Here is a 19,991-nt window from a genome sequence, read left to right as displayed (position 1 = left end):
CCAGGGATGGTGACTCCAGCACCTCCCTGGGCAGACCATTCCAGTGCTCTGTCACTCTTTCCATGAAAACCTTTTTCCTAATATCCAACCTGTATCTCCCCTGTTGCTACTGAAGCACAAGGTGACAAATCTCATTGCTAGCTCAGTGCACACAGTTTCTCCAAGGAAAGCCCTAACCTCTTGGGAGTTATGGTGACACCCAGGAGAGCACTGGAGGTTTGGATATTGCTAAAAGCCCTCAAAGAGCACAGTGGGGAGCCCCTGTTTAAGGTGATCTCCAGCTCTTATCTAGGCCCATCCAGCACCCCATCCCAGCTGTCAGAAGGAAGCAAGGTGTGTTTTCCTGCAGCCAGGAGCCCAGCAGAGGCTCTCACCCTCGCACGGCGTGCAGCAGGCGCAGCGAGGGGTAGGCAGTCCTGACGTTGATGTGGTGCTTCAGGATGAGCTCGTTCACCCACTCCACTCTCTCCTTGCCCCCCTTGGCCATGAAGGCTGGGATCCAGAGGATGCTGCCGTTGAGGCTGTGCAGGCGCTGCAGCAGCTTCTCCCGCCACGTCTCGTTCACCAGGTCCTCGAAGGCGCGCTGGATCACCGAGGGGTTCATGGTCACCAGGTCTGTCTTCATGCCCACGTCCTGGGAGTACTCCTGCACAGGGGCCAGGTTGCACCTGCAAGGAGAAACACCCAGCAGCCCTGCTCAGTGGACTGGGAGAGGGCAGTGGCAGGCACAGTGAGGGTGTCACCAGGGCTGGGGACAATGTGCCCATCCGCCCGCACTTTTGGGATGGAGAGGAGAGAGAATGACCCTCTGCAATAAATTACTGGTGATGAGCCACCTCTGCATGATGGCACGTGCACACATGTCCCTCTGGGACAAGGCTAATGTCACCCACAACTGTGGTGTCTCATGGTTTAAGGGAGTGGTGGCTCTTCTGTGTAGCCCACAAATAACGTCAGCAACAAAGCTCCCATGGCAGATTTTAGACAAAACAGCCTTTTCTACTCAAGGAGAGCATTTGTCTCTTAATCCCAGCCCTGCTGGAGTAACATTATCCTGTCTCTGCAAACAGCAGACCTGGTGGCACCACTGGTGATACTGACACTAGCAGGAGGGGATGCCAGGACATGGTGTCCACAGGGCCTGGCTGTCTGGAGGCTGTGACCCTCAAAAAACACCTTTTTCTGTAGTGTTCATTGGTGCCTCCTCTCAGATTGTACATGTGGGTACAGGCCATGTACCTTGAGCCCTGTGTCACACCAGCATGTGGGACAAACTGCCAACAAATCACCCTTGTTGTAGAGTGGTTTCCTACAGCTCCTTGAGGGGGGGAATCTGTGACTGTGCCCTGCACATGGCACAGTGGAAATGGCAGTGGGAACCAGATGATGGGGGGATGCAGAGAGATGCTCCCCCAGCATCCTAAAAACCAGAGGGTACCCATGTGTTTGCACAGAGTGCTCTGCTGTGGTGTTTGACAGTGAGGTTACAGCATTTAATGAGCAGGAAATGCACCCTAACCATCTGCCTCAACAATCAGCTATTGTTACTGTTTTATGGGGAAACTAAGGGAATGGTGGAAAGAATATCCAGCTACTGGCATGGGGGCCCTTTGATTGACTCATCACAGGAGTGAATTCAGTAAAAATAAACATTGGACCTGTATCCTGGACACAGACCCAGTCACTGGTCTCTGCCAACCCTGCTGAAAAGGCTTCCTCAGGAAGATGCAGGTTCCAGCAGTGGCTGACACAACCTACAGTGGGAAGTGTGGTCTGTGCTGTGCCAGACCTGCACTAGCACATGGCAGGGGAGAAGTTGCTCAAAATCCCCATCCTCACATCCAGAAAAGCTTTTCTCCTGCAATTCTGCTGCCTGACATGAATGCCCCTCACTAAACTTTGCCAGAACCACAATAAGCAGTTTTCCCCTCTGCTCACTTGTGCTGCAGTTAAGGATAATGCTCCATCCCCTGTGGACAGGCTGGAGCTGCCAGCAGCCAGGCAGCTGGAGCAGCAGGGTTTGAGAGGGGGACAGAGGTGACATTATCCTCATCCCCACGTCACGCCAGCACCGCCTCTGTGAGCTGCTGATGGATTGGGCTGTCCTCGTAATAGACTCACCAGAAAACAAATGTCTGCATGGACATAAATCATCTGTGGATTCCACAGCCTCTCAGCTAACTGGGGCTTCGGGCTGGGAGGGCAGGAGCTCCTCCTCTCCACTTCAGACACCTCCAGCAGTGAATCTGGTGTGTCCCAGGGGGCTCAGGACGTGCTGCTGCAGGGACAATGGCACGGGGGACAGAGGGGACACAGGGGAGTGTCACACCTGGGCATGCACAAGTGTGGTGCCAGGGCATCGTGTGCTGCACCCTGTGCTCGAGGGCAGAAGTGATTTGGGGTTTGTGAGAGGTTTGTTTGCAAGAGAGAAGAGGGTGTTGAGGGGGGTTAAGGTGACAAGGTGCACTTGCAAGAACTGGGGAGCACCTGGAGAAGAGGGGAATGTTTTCAGCAGGACCTTTGCATGGGTGAGCTCTGTGTGTGCAGCTGGGGCTGTGAGGCTGTGCTGCCCCAGCTGCCCAGGGTCTCATCCCCCTGCCCTGCCCCACAGCCCTGGGACCCTGGTGCACGGGGAGCAGCCCCTACCTTATGACAAAGCTGTGAGCATCGATCTCAGGGCCACAGCCACTGCTGAGCAGCACCCCCGAGTTGCCCACGATGGCACAGGTGGGGAACTGCTTGCCCTTGAGGGGAGAGGTGCGGGGCAGCAGCTCGTACAGGTTCTGCGAGACGTTCATGGTGCTGTCCCTGTCGAACACGTAGTGGATGATGTCCCCCGGCTTCAGCGTCCCCTTCAGCACTGAGATGTCCTTCTCTGCATCCAGGAACTTCAGGATCTGTTTCCTGAGCACAGGGAGGAAACAGCCTTATCAGGTGAGGTACAGAGGCACCCCCTGGCAGCCCTCACTCTCTGGCCAGTCCAGCTGGCCACGCTCTCCAGGCACAGCTACAAAGTGGTATTTCCATCTCAGTGCCTGCTCCCTCTCCCCTCACTGCCTGGGGCAGGCTACCACAGTCAGCCCACCACTAGTGAGGTGGCAAACCTCTGAGTTTACCCAGGTAAGAAGGTCTCCTTCCCTCTGTGACCCACCAACTTCCACCTGGCCTGAGAAACAGGGGCTCAAGTGCTCTTTGTTTTGTCGTTTCCAGGCCAGCTGGCTCAGCTGGGAATTCATTTCTAAGCAATCACTTATAGATATGAAGCCTAGCTCAGCAGGAGATAAGTCTTTTTATTTCTTCCTTGACTTCTTTAGATGATACAATTTGCCAGCTTGCACTGGAGAGGACCAAATCTGTCTCTTGTCCTATAGGTAATTACCAGTACCTGATCTTCAAAGAGAGTGTCTGGTTGTGTCTCCATTTGGATGAGGCTGGTTTAATGTTGTGCTTAATGCTTTCATTACTTCTGTCAACAACAGCTGGAGATGAGGAGTCATTTATTACTACTTCAGCTCTAGAGAAAAGAAAGTCAGGGAGAGGGATTCAGAATCTGTTAGCATCCCAATGGCACTTCTAATCACAGACTTCAGCTCTGGCTGCTGGAATTCAAACTCCATCAGAAAAGCAAAATTGTAGTTATTAGCTAAACAAGAAGTGAAAGCCTGCTCATGTTCTGCTACACTCAAGCAGACAGACAGAGGTCCTTAAATACCCACTCACTTCCAGGAACACAGACTGACAGGCAGGCACAGCTCCACAGGAAACACACCACTGCACACTGAGCTGCAGGAAGGCATGCACAAAAACACACAGTGACAGGCTGGCAGATGGGCACAGACAAGACACCACAAAGCCCCCAAAATTCACTAAGAAACTTCCTAGCCAAGGTGGCTGCCCTGTTGCCTTGTGGTTACACATGAACATCCCAAAGTGGAGCCAGCTCAGCTCCTTGAGAAGACTAAAATCCTCACCAGAGAAGAACAACCCTCTTTTCACCCAAAGGAGAAATTAATTCAGCTGAGCTGCTGGGTGCTGCTTGTGAGACTGGTTGTGAGCATCCTGTACTAAAGAGGGGCAGTTTCACTGGAAACTTTTTCCCTGCTTAGAATTGAGCACAAGGATTTCAGCACCCACATCACCTGTTCCAGACCAAGAAATGAGCAGCAGCCAGATGCTGGAGATCACTGGGAGACCCCAGTGTTTAATCCCTGCTCAAAGCAGCAAATCAGCCCCAGCACTTCTGTGACATTTAAATCAACCTGCATGAATTGAAGGAGCCTCCAAATATTTGGTTCCAGCCCTCCAAAAAGAAAAGCCAAGCATCTCATCAAGAAGCTGCATGTGTATCTGCAGACCCAAAAAAGCCTTCACACTTCAGAGCACACTGAAAAACACACAGCCAAAGCACTCACTATCAGCTAAAGGGAATCTCCCTCTCCACTGCAAAGGGCTTTTTCCAGCTGGGAAATGCTTTGTAAATAAATGCAGTTATATAAAGCATGTAAACCCCAAGGAGGCAGCAGAGTGAGAGATGGGTCAGAGGTGGTGGCTCAGGCTCATGGAGTCCTTAAACATCCAGCTCCTGAGAAAGACATATCTCCAGCCCAGGGAAAGAGCTCCCCAGGACACACTGTGGCTCACACTGCATAATGCTTCAAAAAGGCAAGGAAATGTGTTTATAAATGCTGGCTGCCAGTGTCCTGATGTGTGTGTATACAGTACCTCTCCAGAGGCTGCCAGTCTGTTGGATTTGTTTGTTTCTTGCATTTTGCTGCATCACTCATGTCTTGGAAACCTTACCTAGAAGGTGTCAAAAATCATAATGGAAGTAGGGTAAAGCAATCCTGGGAATAACTATGTTTTTTTTTGGTTTTGTCCATTTTCTGTGTTTTGGTCACGGGTGCTGACATCATCACAGAATGATGATGTCACTCTTCCTTGCCATCACTAGGCTTTTCAAATGTGCCACTTGGCAATGCTGGGCTGGCAGGGAATCATTGTAAAAATAACCCAGAGACACTGAATGGGGCTGGGGTGCCAGGGAATGACTCTGCCACAGAGGGATGTTACTGGAGTGCACTGCAATAAAACTGGAGTTCTGGTCCCAAACACAGTGATCCCTCCTCTAATAGCACTTAAACCTATGGAAAATAGCAACTCTATCACTGACTTATTTTCACAATAAGTAACTCTTTCCCATTGTCTCAATCACCACAACTTCCAGATCCTTGGTTATTTGCAAATGATTATTGCACTGAGCTGGAAGAAGGAGGGGGAGAAATGATTAAGAAAATGCAAAGCAGAAGTGAAAAGGAACAGATACATTTGCTAAATAAGAACAGCACTATCCAGCGAAGAGGAGAAGCAGATTAATAGCTGCCTTACAGCAAAAACAAATGAACACAAAATCTAATTTACAAACCTATTAGATTTGCTATGTAAGCTGTTCACAGCTGATCTGATTGTACCTCTGCCTCCAGAACTCCTGCAAGACAAAGGAAATGCATTATTTATAAATCCAGCTCCTTTCTGCCAAGCATTGTTCAACAGTCAGGAGATCCTGCTCTGAAGGACTCTGAGACACTGCCACGCTGCCCTGTCCCACCCCATGCAGAGGGGAGATGTCCTGATGCCTCTGGAAGGGCTTCTCACCCCTCATCACTGCTGCCTTGCTGTGACTGTGAAACCATTCTGGCAAAGAACACCTGGAGCCACCCCAATCAACAATACCTGTGTGATCAAACCAGCCACCACTCACACCTGGTGTCGCTGCTGCAGCAGTGTGAGCCCCACAGCTGCACTGAACACATCTCCAGCTCTCTTCAGCCAGGTGTTAGCAGTGCACAGAGAAGCTCTCCTCCATCTCCAGGCTGCCAGTGGACTTTTCCTGTCCTCTTCAGGTAGGGACTGAATGATCTGGACAGGATTCCCTGTTCTCACCTGGGCTTTTAACTGAGAACATTCAATATTTCTATTTTATTCAGATTGAATGACCAGCCTCCTTGACTTGTGGAGACCTCATACTCACAGTGCACCTTTCATACTCACAGTGCACCTTCTCCCAGCTCCCAGGGACCCAGGCCAGACCCAGAGCTCCATTCCTGCCCACTCCAACCCTGTGAGTGCCTTCAAGCCCCTTCTCCCCACCTTTGGTGTAACTTGGCTGAAGCTGCAAGGCCAGCTCACCACAGCCATTCACCCACTGGAGCTGAGACCTGAAGTGAGAGCAGTGTCACTCCCCTGGCCTGACAGCACCACACAAGGACAGATGGCAGACCAGTCTGACCAAGACCTGTGGGAATGAACAGCCAAAGGTTCCAGCACCTCTGTGATGCTATATTCAAGAAGAGGTTGGACCAAGTCCCTCCAGAAAGCCACACCATTCACAGGAGCTGTGAATCCTCACTTAAATACATACAAGTATTGGTCTGCATCTAGCTGGCTGCAGAGCTCCTTCTTGCTTTAGCCTGTTGTTTTCAAAAGGGGTTGCAAAGAACAAGTCACCCACCTTGTGATGCTCAGGAGAGCTGGGCTCCCATTCAGACACATTTTAACCACCACGTACTCATTGCTCTGTTTTGTTGTCCCCATTGCACAGATATCCCAATGAGCATACTCACAGAGAGAACCAAATTCTCTTCCAGCAGAAATATTGCTACCCAGAAATATATACCTTAATGAAAGTGTATCTCAAGAGAATGTATTTCTACCAGTTCTCAAAAAAATCCCCAATGCATTAGACAAAAATGAAAGAGAAAAAGCACGAGAGAGTGTGTTTGGTGCCATTAAAAAGGATTTTCAGACTTGCAGGATGCAACACAAATCCCCTCATTAGGCTGAGCACAGCCCTCAGCACCACATAACATCAAACCCTTGGAAATGCCAGGATGGTTTTCCCTTTCCTCCCTCCTGCCAGAGACCATCCACGGCGGAGTCAGAGCGATTCCTGCCCCGGCGCTCTCCTCTGTCCTTTGACAGACCTGAGAGCTGTTTCATTTTTTGGTGCATCAGGGGAACAGCAGGACTGCCTCATTCCTGGAGCCTAGTGGCATTTAACAAGCCTCCACATTAATGGGGTTCACGGTGGGGTGTGGGAGCAGACTGGATTAGTGTGCAAACCACGCACCTGCTCAGAGACATCTCTGAAGGAGCCTTCCAAATGGGATTCACACTCCTTCACACTTGCTGCAGAACAGACAAAGCTTAGAGAAAGAATTTTTTTTTTCCTTGAATACATGCTGGCTCATGTGTGAAAGGAAAAAAGGTAAATTAGGAAGTAGAGATTATTCCCTAGGTGTTAGTTCCTACCTCATGCGTGTTTTGTGGCTGCAGCAGGAAGGATTCAGAGCATCACAACATATTATTCAAATGCATTTACCCAGCCTGGCTCTACCTGCCCCCAGCAACAGGTCTGAGTCTCCTCCTGGAGCCAAGGCAGGTGTTGGGGCTGGAGATGCTGGATGTGAGGAAGACAAGTTGAGAGCACCTCTGCCTGTGTGCAGCCTGGTGGGGAAGGGGACTGGCTGCCAGCTGAGAGCCCCTTAAATGACAATGTCAGGGGTTCAGGGGTTACTCTCTCCCCCTCACACACTGTGAAAAGCACAAATATTGCAATGCAGACAGAGGCACAAATGAACACATGAGTCATAAATGAACAGGGCAGCTTACAGTGGAGGAGAGCAAGGCTCTGCTAACCCTCTTCCCATGGCACTGGGATCACTGCTGTGCTGGCCACCAGCAGACACGATGCTCTCCTGGACACCTGAGAGGCTGGCAAGACAGAGAGACTGCCAAAAGCTGGGACATGATACTTGGCTGAAGGTCTGAGCTGGTTTAGTGGATCTTAAAATGCCCAAAGCTGTCAGTCTTTTGGTGCTTGGTGTGCCATGCTACAACTTCAGGATGTTTTCCCTGTAATCTCCCTCTGTACAGTGGAAGGCAATGTGTGCTGTAGGATGGCCCTGTCCAGCCATCCTGCCCAGCTCAGACCACTGGTGAGTCCCAGCCAGACAATCCAGCTGCTGAAAACACCAGAAACTGAGCCAAGCACAGCATTTTCCAAAATCTGCCATACTTCATTACCAACACAGGCAAGCCAGTACTCCTGACTGCCTTCACTTCCCCACCTGGGAAGAGGAAAACATTTAGAAATGGAGGGTACTAATTAAGAAGCAGATGTTAAAAAAAACCACAGACAAACAAAAAACCCCAGTCCATTTTATTAAACTTTCCCAACCTGGAGTTTCAAATCTCTTTGCTTCAAAAGGCAAAGACCAACCTCGATTAAAATAGCACAGATAGCATTGATTTTGAAAAGCTTTCTAGTGCTACACTGTGTTTGGACTGAATTGCCTTATTAATCTAGTTGTTATCAGTTTCATTGTACAGCCAGCTCCACAAAGCACCAACCTGACTCCTAATCCTATTATTTACAAAACATTTTTCTTTGGGCTTCTGTTGGGATGTTTTCCAGTGATAAGTTGCATCTATATGTGCTAATGCCATCTTACTGACTTATGCCATCTTTTCTCATTTTCACTGAGATTTTCAAGCTGCATTGCCACTAAGATATTATATAGGTCAAAACGTTCTGTGCTCAGATGTAAAGTGACACTGATTCATATATCAGAGGATATAAAAGAAAAATTGTCTTATGGTTCAGGTCCAAATTTTCTTGGATGAATAATTTGTGACAAATCAGGTATGCAAAGACTCTTCTATTCAGTGCCTGTGAATGGGCCTGTTTAGGGTTTTTGCTTCTTTTTTCATAGTTTCCTGCTTTTTAAATGCTTCTCTTAATTGTTGCTAGGTGAGTTTGGTCTCGCTTGGAGCCACTTTGACACGTGAAATCAAAGCTGCTTTGACTGAACAAGTAGGTCACAGAGCCTCCTTGGGTGAGCAGATCTCTATGAGCACACTTTACATGTCCACATTCCCAGGCTCACAAACTAGAAAATGTGTTTTCCATGGGTATTTTACAATGCCCACCCCCCCAGGTCCTGCTTCCCCCCAGCATTTGTGGCAGGGGATGCACATGGGAAGTGGGCATGAGAAACAGGAACTGGAAGTTTCAGCCACATCCAACCACCCATTTCACAGCTCACAGAATGATCTGGGTTGAAAAGGATCCTTAAGATCGTCTCGTTCCAACCCTCCTGCATTTAACCACATTTGTGAAGCTCATTCCTGGTGGAACAAAACCTCAGCCTCCTCCTGACCTTGGGGAACCCAAGTCCTCCTCTTCTCCCTCCTCCACACAAAAGTTAAGATTATAGTCCCTTGGGGGATTATTAAACTGAATTCATCCACCTGAATTCCCCAGGAAGAGAGTTCAGAGTGCCACAGTTTTTACCTGAGGGGTTCAAAAGACTAACATCTACTAATTAGGTTTTCACAACCTGCTTTTATGTTAGGTGCATTTTATGATCCTTGTTTTACAGCTGGGACACTGGGGATGAAGTGGCTTGGCCCTTAATAGCAAAAAATGAGTTCCACAAGCCAGGAGCAGGCACTGTGAGCTTCCAGCAGACCTGTCCTCTTGAAAATGCTGCTCTTTACTTGCTGAGAGTGGGTAAGGCTCTTGCTGGGTGAGAGGGCTCAGAGAACCACGGGAATTAATCTGTGAGGGTTTCACTGGCCCAAAAAGCAGAGGCTGGCAACAATCTCCTGAGATGCCTGCAGACTGTGCTCATTCTGTATCTATTTCTAAAAAATAATAAATCACCACCTATATTTACTTTGCTTTTTCAGGGCTGCTCTGATGTTTTCCTCAAGACCAGAACTGCTGTTTTCTATCTGAAGAGCACATGATGCCAGGCTTGGCTAGAGACCACCCACCCACTATCACTGTCCTCCACCCCAGGGGCTTTCCCCAAGGCAGCCAAGTGTGGAGTGGGATGTTCACAGCCCCTCTGCAGGTTCCTGTGTTGTGGCCACAGACCCAGTCACTGTAACTAACAGCTCTGGGGAACTGCCCAGCCACTGGAAATGAAGGATATAGATGGCCCTCCTCCTCCCAAACTTTAAAGATTTGCTCCTGCTGATGCTCACAGTGCTGTGAAATGTGGATCAGGATACAGTATTCAACCCTTCCTTCCCCTGAAATTCAGGGTTTGTGTTGAGAGCAGCACTCCAGGGCTTTTGGGGAAAAACTGTCACATTTTCAAGTTGTCCATGAAAGAGAAATAATTGGCTTCCAAATGCCAACCTGTCCAGCCCAACCCTGCAGGATGGACAAGCAAAGGCATCCCAGGAGCCAAAAGTGAGAAGAAACTGAGCACAGAATCCAGCCTGGACTCCTTGGAGATTGTGTCATGGTTTCCCATCAGCACATCAGAGTATGGCTGAAAATATGGAAAAATGACATATTCATTGATAAGTCCCTTTGTGGGCTTCTGACCAGATACTCAAGTGGTTACTGTGGAGTTTAGGGCAAAATCCACCCATATCCATCAAATGCTCTGCTGTCCCAGGAGAGATAAATTCGAAGAGGAAGGGCTGGCTAGCCCCACACATAAATCAATTTGCAAAGCAGAAACAAAAGCCAAAGCTAGATGAGAAGAGGTGGGATCAGAGATGCATTTCTGAACCTTGAGATCCTGCACCCAAACACTCCACTGTGCACTCTGCTGGCACTGCCTCCCCTCCAGGAATGCTGCTCTTCCAGGCTCCAGCAGCATCCCAGCTTCCTGCATCCCACCTCATAACTGGGGGAAGCTGGGACATCAGACCCATCAGGACATTCCTGTGACATTTCACCAGCTGTTTTGGAGGCTCTCTCACCCTGGGATGTGGAGGAGACTGTGATGAAGAGAACTGGTGGTTGCTGGGTGGTAGCTGTGGTACCCACACTCCCCAGGCAAGCAGGGGATTAACTGGGAGGACATTTCTGAAGCAGTTGTCTGCTAGGACAGAAGATCCTGCAATACATCTTGATGAGATGCTCGAAATTGCACTTTAGTGTGTTTAAAAAAATCTCACTTGATTATATTGTCACAGCTTGGCAGCCCAAGTGTCAAAAACTTCCTAAATATCAGGTGGTACTTTTAGTGTTCCAAGCTTAATTCTATGAAGTCATACAATTGCATTTGGGAAAGTGTGTCCATATTATTTCAGAAAGATGACCTGGCCCAGCTGGGGTCCCAGTGCAGCTCTGGCACAGGAGGAGCAGCCAGGCTGGCAGTGCAGCATCTTCCAGCAAGCACCAGTGGGGCACCAATGCTGCTCATGGCACTGGCCATGGGAACTGCAGATCTGCCAGTCCCACACAGAGCAGCCTTGTTAATTTGGTCACCTCTTCCCACACCCCAATCCCAGCTCCATATCACCCATCCTGCAGGCTCCTTACAGGGACCACAGGGGGATGGGAAGGCTCATCCTGCCTGCCAGGAGGTGACAGTGGCTCCACATCAGCTCCTGAGTAACTGTGAGCAGGGTTTGACCCTGACAGCTCTGTCTGGCTGTGAGTCACGGTGTGTGATCACTGCAAGGGTCTGCTGAGGACACCATGGAGTGAAGAGTTTGCAGAGCAGGCATCTATTGCTTAATAAGGAACGTGCCAATTAGTCTGAAACGTTTCTGAGACAAAACCAGTGACAAATCAGCAGCAACTGTGCAGCTCTGACAACAAATGGACACGAGGCAGTGGGAGAGATGCTGTGGCAGCCTGTCACCAGCACACTGCTGGGGACCACTGCACTGGGGTGACCAAATCCCTGTCCCTGCCTTGGGTCTGGGCCCAACCCAGTATGAGCTTTTCCTGAGCCAGGAAAGTGTCTCACACCTGTGGAGTGTCAGCTCTCACACCCTCCTGCATTTGCCATCATGTCAGCATGGCCTGACCCAATCACCTCAAGATGCTCCTGTTCTAGCACTGCTCTAAAGACAAAATACTCACAGGGCTCAAATGTCAGACACTTCTCTCCCCATCCTGCCTACTGGCAGGACCTTATGCCCTCCTTCATGTTTAAAACATTATTCCTGGCATCAGCTCTTTTTCTCTGGCTGTGTTAATGAAACAGCCAGCAAAGAAACAGACAGCAGCAGGCAAAAAGGATCCAGTGAGGAGCTTGGGACTGGGCAGGGTGTGTGTTTGTGTATCTTGTATATGTTTGTATAATTTATTTTCTTTCTCTTCTTTCCCTTCTGGAAGGGAGAAGGTAAAAACCCCAAAAGTCCAGGGAAGATGTAGAAAGCAGCTGAGACAAAAGCCTCACTGCTTACAAAACACGTCTACACTACACATTTGTCCTGAGATCATTTTTCCTGCTAACAGAGCAGAGCTCTCAGGGAGCACAAACAGCAGAGCATCAGGCTTGCAGCAGAACCTGGCACCCTGAGCATCCTTGTCCCAGAGGCCAGAAATCCCAGTAACCCTGGGTGCCACACACCCTGGGAATGTGACAAATGGAATGTTATCATGTGGGGCTGTGTGGGCTCATCCTCCCACACCCCTCTCTCCTCTTCCCAGTGCTCTGTGCAGCACACTGGAATGCTGAGGGTCTCATGTGGATTCTTCTTCCACTGCTGATGTGGAAGCTGAGGATGTCTCCTGGGCAGAGGCACCCTCCTGGGGCAGCTCTGCTCTATGAGCATCCTCAAAATAACTTCTGGTGCCCACACACAGAGGGCTGGGAGTGTTTGGGTGAGAGCTGCACCCCACAACCAGCAAAGCAGCCATCCCAGGACCTTCACAGGGATGTGGATCCCAGATCACAATGTTGAGCTGCCAAATGCTGAAAAGTCCATGGTGGTTTCAGAGCTCGACCTCCTCTCTCCTCCCCTCCCCACAAAGCTACACCAGGAAATCCAGGCAGTGGTAAGAAGTTCAATTACCCACTGAGCAGCTGCTGGCTGCCAGCTGAGTGTGCCTCTGGGTGTCAGAAAAGGTGCTGGACATGCCTCATGATGATGCTTCCCCTTTGCAGGGGAAACATGGCCCAGCTGCAGCTGCTGGCTGGGAGCTGAGTGATATTCCTGAAGGAATACATACATATGGCTGTAAGAACCATCCCTGGATTCAGAGCTGCCAGACACATGGGTGATACCTGGGATGCTGTTTGGCTGAGGATGCCTTGAGAGAGCACTCCAAAACTGTGACAAAATGTACTTTTCAAAGTAGCCCTGCCTGTGGAGAGCACTGCATGGGGAGGGACAATGTGCTCAGCACGAAGGCAAGCCTGGGTTGGGGTTTGTGTTTGGGGTATTCCCAGGGGATTTCTGCATGCAAAAACAAGGACCTGATCTGCAATAGCAAGTATTCAGACTTTAGTTTGGGAAGAGCTCTCAGCCCACACCACTGCCACTGCTCTGGCAGGTTTCAGCAGTGCTGTGCCCATTTCCCTGGATCAGTCCTTTCACTTCCCAGTCAGAGCCAACTCTGCTGCTGTTGATGAAGATGCATCTCCCAAGGCTGCCACCACCATCAAGGCTGCTGCCAGCCAAGACAGGATTTACAGTGGAAACGTGAAGAAAAAGGAGCTGTAAAGATACTCTCCTTTTTTCCTTTTCCTTTTTTCCTTTTCCTTTTTTCTTTCTTTCCCTATTGCACTGCAAGGGACTGAGAAGCTGACACCTGCCTGCTCTGCAGTGGTGTTTGTTGAAGGACCCCTCAAACTCTGCACCTCCAGTGAATTTGCTTTGCCAGGGAACTTCCTTGTTTCCTGAGGCAACTGGGGATGGAGAGAAACAGCAAAATAATTATTGTCTAAAGTTGTACTTGGGCTTATTTCTTTCTGCTGAAGATGACCCAGGGAAAACAAATGTGGGAGGAAATTGGAAGAAGTCTAATTTTGGTTTGGTACAACTGATTTTTACAGCAACTATGCCTGATTAATTTAAGCAGTGCTATTCTCAAGGATGAAAAAGCAAAACATCTGTAGAATCACAGAATCATATAGATTAAAAAAAATCCTTTAAGATCACTGAGTCCAATAGCCAACCCAAGACTGCCAAGTCCAGCATGAAACCACGTTCCTAAGAGCCACATCTACACCTCTTTTAAATACCTCCAGGGATCATGACTCCACCACTTCCCTGGGCAGCCTGTGCCAATGCTTGTCAGACCTCTCAGAGAAGAACTTTTTCCTACTATCCAATCTAAACATCCCCTGGTGCTAGATGAGGCCATTTCCTCTTCTCTTATCATCAGGACAGCCTGAAAGCCCAAGGAAAGATAAAGGTGCTCCTGTTAAATGCTTTTCCTGGAAGATCAAAAGCCCATCTGCCAAGGGAGAGAAAACCAACCCCTCGAGTTCATCTGTGCCTGGGGAAGGGCTGGTGATGTCTTGGCTGGCTGGTGATGCCTGGGGAAGGCTGGGGGGGCTGGGAGGAGTGGTGAAACCTGGGGAAGGCTGGGGAGGGCTGGGGAAGGCTGGGGATGCCTGGGGAAGGCTGGGGATGCCTGGGGAGGGCTGAGAGGGCTGGTGATACCTGGGGAAGGCTGGGGGGGCTTGTGATGCCTGGGGAAGGCTGGGGGGGGCTGGTGATGCCTGGGGAAGGCTGGGGATGCCTGGGGAGGGCTGGGAGGAGTGGTGATGCCTGGGGAAGGCTGGGGATGCCTGGGGAAGGCTGGGGGGGCTGGTGATGCCTGGGGAAGGCTGGGGATGCCTGGGGAAGGCTGGTGATGCCTGGGGAAGGCTGGGGATGCCTGGGGAAGGCTGGGGGGGCTGGTGATGCCTGGGGAAGGCTGGGGGGGCTGGTGATGCCTGGGGAAGGCTGGGGATGCCTGGGGAGGGCTGGGAGGAGTGGTGATGCCCAGGAAAGGCTGGGAGGGGCTGTGGCAGCAGCAAGGGCTGCTGTGTCACTGCTGGCCCTGGTCCCAGGGGAGGCTGAATCACTTAACTCGCCGTTTAGCTGCTCAACAAGCCTTTGCTAAATGAGCCAACACTCGCAGCTCCTGCTCTCTGCTGGGACAGAAAGGTTTCCTTTGCCTTCCCATCTGGAATTCTGCACTTGCAGGGTTAGAGGTGGGACACAAAAAGGAAACTTGAAGCACTTCTGGGAACTGCTTTGTTGTCTTCACTGCTCACTGAACTGGCCTGGTACAGCCATAGTGCATCCAAGAAGGGCTGGCTGCTGATGTGCATCCTCCTACCACAGCTCTCCTCACCAGCAAGGTCAGAAATTTCCTCCTTGGGGGTCTTGCAAGCTGCTGACAACCAGTACTGAACTGTGGAGTAACTTTTCAACTGACCTACTACTGAAAATCCCTTAGCACAGGCTTTTTCTTTTTTCTGTCCCACTGGCTGCTTGGGGGTCTCTGAGTGCTCTCCATCCTGCTGCTCCCAGCCCTCCCTCCAGGCACCACTGCTCCCACCACTGCCTCAGAGCTCAGCTTAAGGAAACAAGCTGTGGACATTCACCTCCACCAGCTGCTCCAGGCAGGAGCACAGAGGTTTGGATTGGTTTTTATGGCAGCCTGCCCTGCCCTGCAGGGCTGCAGGAGGTGAGGGATGCTTCCTGGGGAGGAGAGGGAGCTCTGCAGCCACCCTGAAATCAGCTGCTCAGCTTATTGTCAGAAGAGCTGCAATCAAAGCCTACCCTGAGTATTTTCTTACTCAAATCAGTGCTCCAACATTGCTTTTATTTTCCAGCCTGATGTGTTATGGGGCTTTCATTAGAGCCCTGCCATACCCAAGGAGTACAAAGGTCTCCTCTGGCTCCATTTACACGAACACTTCCAGGATGTCTGTGGGCTCCTGTCCTGCAGAGAGCTGTTCCTCCTCCAGCCCAACCTGGGTAATTGTGGGCTTGTGCACACCCACTGTGAGAGCACACAAAAGCACTTGTTGGTAGAATGCAGCACTTTCTCCAGCAAAACTTTCTGGTGGAGAGCAAGACTTAGACTGACTCTGGGCTGGGTGCAGTAAATCACAGCCTGGCAGATATAAGCAGGACATTTATACCCCATGGACCAACCTTGACAAGGAGCATTATGACTCCAGACCGCTCATAGCAAGTGCAGCAGCCTCCATAAAGGACACAAAATCTCTCCTCCCGAGCCTCTCAAAGGCAGGCATTAGGGAAGGGCACATGAGGAAAAAGTGGCAATTTAGTGACAAGCTCCCAGGCAGGCAGGCCAGCAATACCAGAGACTCCTATTCGTCACTTGGAGCCAGCAGAATAGAATTCCTCTTGTAATCAGGATGGAAAGGCATGTGGTCTGGCTAAGAGGAAAAGACCAACCCATTACCGAGTGTCAAGTGCTCCCTAAGATGGCTCAGACGCTAATTCCAGAAGTCACCTGGAGGCAGCAGGTCACCAGCTCCCTCTACAGACAACCAGGACGCAGCCGGACCCCTGCAGAACTGCAACGGCGGGCGCGGAGTGACAAAGAGAGTCCCCTCGAACCGGAGCGCAATTTTCCTCCTCATCACCGGCAGTGATCGCCCCGCTCGATGCCAGCCCTTTGTTCGGCTGTGCGGGGCCAGGTCCGTCCGCTGCCCCGGGATGCAGGAACGCAGCGAAGGCACAGCGCTCCCCAAGGCGGCCGGGAGCGCGTCTTTTGTTTCCTGCCAGCCAAACAAAGAACGGGAGCGCTGCATGCAAACACAGGCGCCACCGGGCTGCAGGAAAAGTTCAGCAGCCCGGAACCAGCTGGCTGCTCGGAACAAAGTGCCAAGACCACTCACCACAGCAATACTTCACGGAGCAGCACACGCCGGCGAGGGGACGAGCGTGTCCCTGCCTGCCGGCATCCCATCTGAATCCTGCCTGCATCCCACCAACATCTCACCTGCATCCCACCTGAATCCTGCCTGCATCCCACCAACATCTCACCTGCATCCCACCTGAATCCTGCCAGCATCCCACCTGAATCCTGCCTGCATCCCACCAACATCTCACCTGCATCCCACCTGAATCCTGCCTGCATCCCACCTGAATCCTGCCTGCATCCCACCAACATCTCACCTGAATCCCATCTGAATCCTGCCAGCATCCCACCTGAATCCTGCCTGCATCCCACCTGAATCCTGCCTGCATCCCACCAACATCTCACCTGCATCCCACCCAAATCCTGCCTGCATCCCACCTGAATCCTGCCAGCATCCCATCAGCAGCCTACCTGCATCCCAGCAGCACCCTGCCTGCATCCCACCTGCATCTCACCAACATCCCACTAGCATCCCACCAGCATCCCACCTGCATCCCACCAACCCAAGCCACACACCCATAGGTGACACATCCAGACATGTATGTCTGTATGATGTAGCAGGGGGAAAACCCACGCACAGGGGTGGCTGCAGGGTGGGAGGAATGGGCTAAGTAAGAGCGACGCAGCATCATGAGAGAGAAGCTGCTCGATTTCCATCCTTGCCCCAACACCTCTTTGTTTCAGCATCTCCTGGCTGTGGGAGGTGGTATAAGGATGTCTAGAGGAGTGAGATGGGACTGCTTAAGGCACAAACATCTTTCTCAGAAGCCTCTGGCAGGCAGAGAAGCTCCAGCTGCTCTCGGCTCCTACCTCTCTTCACCTGTGATGTGGGGAACTTACTGCCCAAAGAAACAGCACGGGTTTGGGGTTTTTGTCCTTTTGCCAGTAGCATTATAATTTCTCTTACTTTTTACCTAATGAATGTTTTGCATTATCTTTCTGTAATTTCTCAGTGTTTGTAGGTGAGAGAAATCTGCTCCCCCCTACTCCCACCTGCATGAGGCACGTTTTTCCCAAAGACAATCCAAATCACAGGCAGGGGGCAGGGTACGTGTAAAAGTGGGCAAGCTGTTCGCTCCTCACAATAATTAGAGAGTGTTTTGATGCCAAGGAAAAAGAAGAAAAGAGTTGCACCTGCCTGTGTTTCCCAGCCCCCCCAGTGCCACGAGCCTGCCAGGGGACAGCTGGGCAGTTCCCTCCTTCCCCGCTGCACTGACCAAACCAGGGTGGTCTGGGGGTGTGAAGGAGGATAAGCCACACAATACAGCAGTCAAATATTCCTGATGTGGGGGAAAGCTGCACAAATACACAGCATCTCCCAAACCTCTCACGGAGAGGAGCTGCTCTCTTCTGGACACAAAGAGAGCTCCTGGAAAACTTTGGAAGGGTCTCTACACTGCTGTGCACTTTTGCTGTCACACAGCTCCCTTTACCTACAGGACCTGTTAACAAAAAATGCTATGATGTGGCTCCCAGAGCTGAAAACCCTCTAAAATCCCCCAACCTGCTGCAGACCAGGCACTCTGCTTTTCCATGTCACCACAGCAATACATTTCAGCCAGGTCAGAGCACCGTGCTCACCATTCCTGGCACCATGGCAGCACACAGGGATGAAGTGCCTGTTGTGTGCCAGGCTTCTGTGCAAGGTGAGCAGTGTTTGGTCCCTTGCTGTGTTTGGGATACAGGAGCTCATCAAACCCAAACCACTCCAGAGATACAATGGAGAAAAGTGGGTGAGAGAGAACAAAGGAAGAGAAAGGTTCAGTTTGCCCGACTTCATGATTGAATAATACATAATTAATACAGCAGGGTCCCACTTTTGCTCTGCTTCTCCCCGTATGGGAAGCACAGCTGATGTGGGCACTGATCTGTGAAAGGTTTGGTGACCAGGTGTATCACAGGTGACACAGCATCCTCCTTCACCCCCTGGGTGCAGGGTGCTCCCCTCCCCTGCCGGCTCCCTCCTGCACTACCATTTCTGATGCTGTGTGGAACAAGCTGCTCGCTGTTCTACAGAACTCTCTGACCCTGCTGCCGTCCCTGCCGCCGCACCGCTTGGCAGTACTTCCTTGGAGGAACTACAGCAACAAACTCAGATGCCAGGGTTTGGAGATAAGCAGCCAGCAAACAGCCAATTTCCATACAATGTACAGAAAAGAGAGGAGAAAAAAGACACAATACTGGGAATCCCTAATGAACCAGGGTGAAAAACAGGACAAGTAAGGAACAAAACAGAATAGATTTTCAATAAGGGCACAGCAAGTTCTAGTGGGTAGATCTAGCAGATAGGGGAGGAGAGAGAAGAAAGAAGCCGGAAAAGGAGATGGGAAGAAAGCAAGGGGAGCAGAGCAGCCTGTCCAATGGGGAGGATGCTTCAGAAGATTTTAATTTCCTTTATTATTATATAGACAGTGCCAGCTCATTGCAGAGCAACAATTCATTTACCCTGGTAACCCACAGCCTGGTGCTGGAGGTTTCTGCTCAAAGCTACTGACCTTTAAGCACTTCTTGCCTGTGGCACCCAGCATAACATAACAATGAAACAATAAACAAACATTACTGCATTTCATTTATTGTCTCATAAAGGTGTTTGTTTTGGTGTAACACTGTGGACAAAGCCAGCTGGTCCCAAACAGAAAGACCTTTGTGTCATTTGGGTGCCCTGAATACACACCTCATTTTTAAAATTATTTGGTTTTCCACATTGTTGTAGCAAGTTCCCCAAGTTAATGCAAACTGTCCTCTCTGCATTTGTTCCTCTCATCCCCTAAATTTCCAAGCTGACCTCAGAGATGGGGTTTATGGGGTGGGAAGGGTGTTGCTCCTCAGACTGTGGAGCTGCTTTAGCCCCTGCCATACATGGCACCTGCTGGTAAACACCAACCATGACAGTGACCAGTAAGGGCTGATCATGAAGCCCCTAACGCATCCCACAGTGGGTTAAGGCTCTTAAACCCCACACCAGTGGGTTAAGCTCTCTGCTCCATCACCCCACCCAACTGATCCCTGCTCAGTCTCTCCTATCCCACAGACTGGTCCCTTATCCACCTGCAGACTGGTCTGTTATCCATCACTCCCATCTCCACCACACCCATTGGGACCAGCAGTGACACCTAAGCCCCCTGGGCTGAAACCTGCCCCAGCATCCCTGTCCAGCAGACCACTCACACCAACATCCCACTTACAGACCATCCATCAGCACCTGAGCACTGCCCATGCCAAAATCCCTCTCTCCAGACCAGCATCTGCTCCAACATTTCTAATCAGACTGGTACCCACTCCAGCATCCTCACCCAGACCTGTACCTGATACAGCATCCCTGGACTGGTACCTCGGC

General features: G+C 50.6%; 1 protein-coding gene across 1 annotated transcript in view; it reads right to left on the bottom strand.

Annotated features, from left to right (window-relative positions):
* Positions 1 to 19,991, bottom strand: part of ST8SIA2 (ST8 alpha-N-acetyl-neuraminide alpha-2,8-sialyltransferase 2) — a 32,240-nt gene that overhangs the window by 10,999 nt on the left and 1,250 nt on the right. Inside the window, exons 2-5 of the mRNA XM_056499768.1 lie at positions 5,423 to 5,485; positions 3,386 to 3,514; positions 2,647 to 2,904; positions 375 to 668 (exon numbers count right to left, since the gene is read on the bottom strand). Coding sequence (XP_056355743.1) covers positions 375 to 668; positions 2,647 to 2,904; positions 3,386 to 3,514; positions 5,423 to 5,485 — 744 coding nt within the window. The remainder of the gene's footprint in view (positions 1 to 374; positions 669 to 2,646; positions 2,905 to 3,385; positions 3,515 to 5,422; positions 5,486 to 19,991) is intronic.

Source organism: Oenanthe melanoleuca, chromosome 10, assembly GCF_029582105.1.
Source record: "Oenanthe melanoleuca isolate GR-GAL-2019-014 chromosome 10, OMel1.0, whole genome shotgun sequence".
Lineage (NCBI taxonomy): Eukaryota > Metazoa > Chordata > Aves > Passeriformes > Muscicapidae > Oenanthe > Oenanthe melanoleuca.
This window is presented reverse-complemented; position numbering and strand designations above follow the sequence as displayed.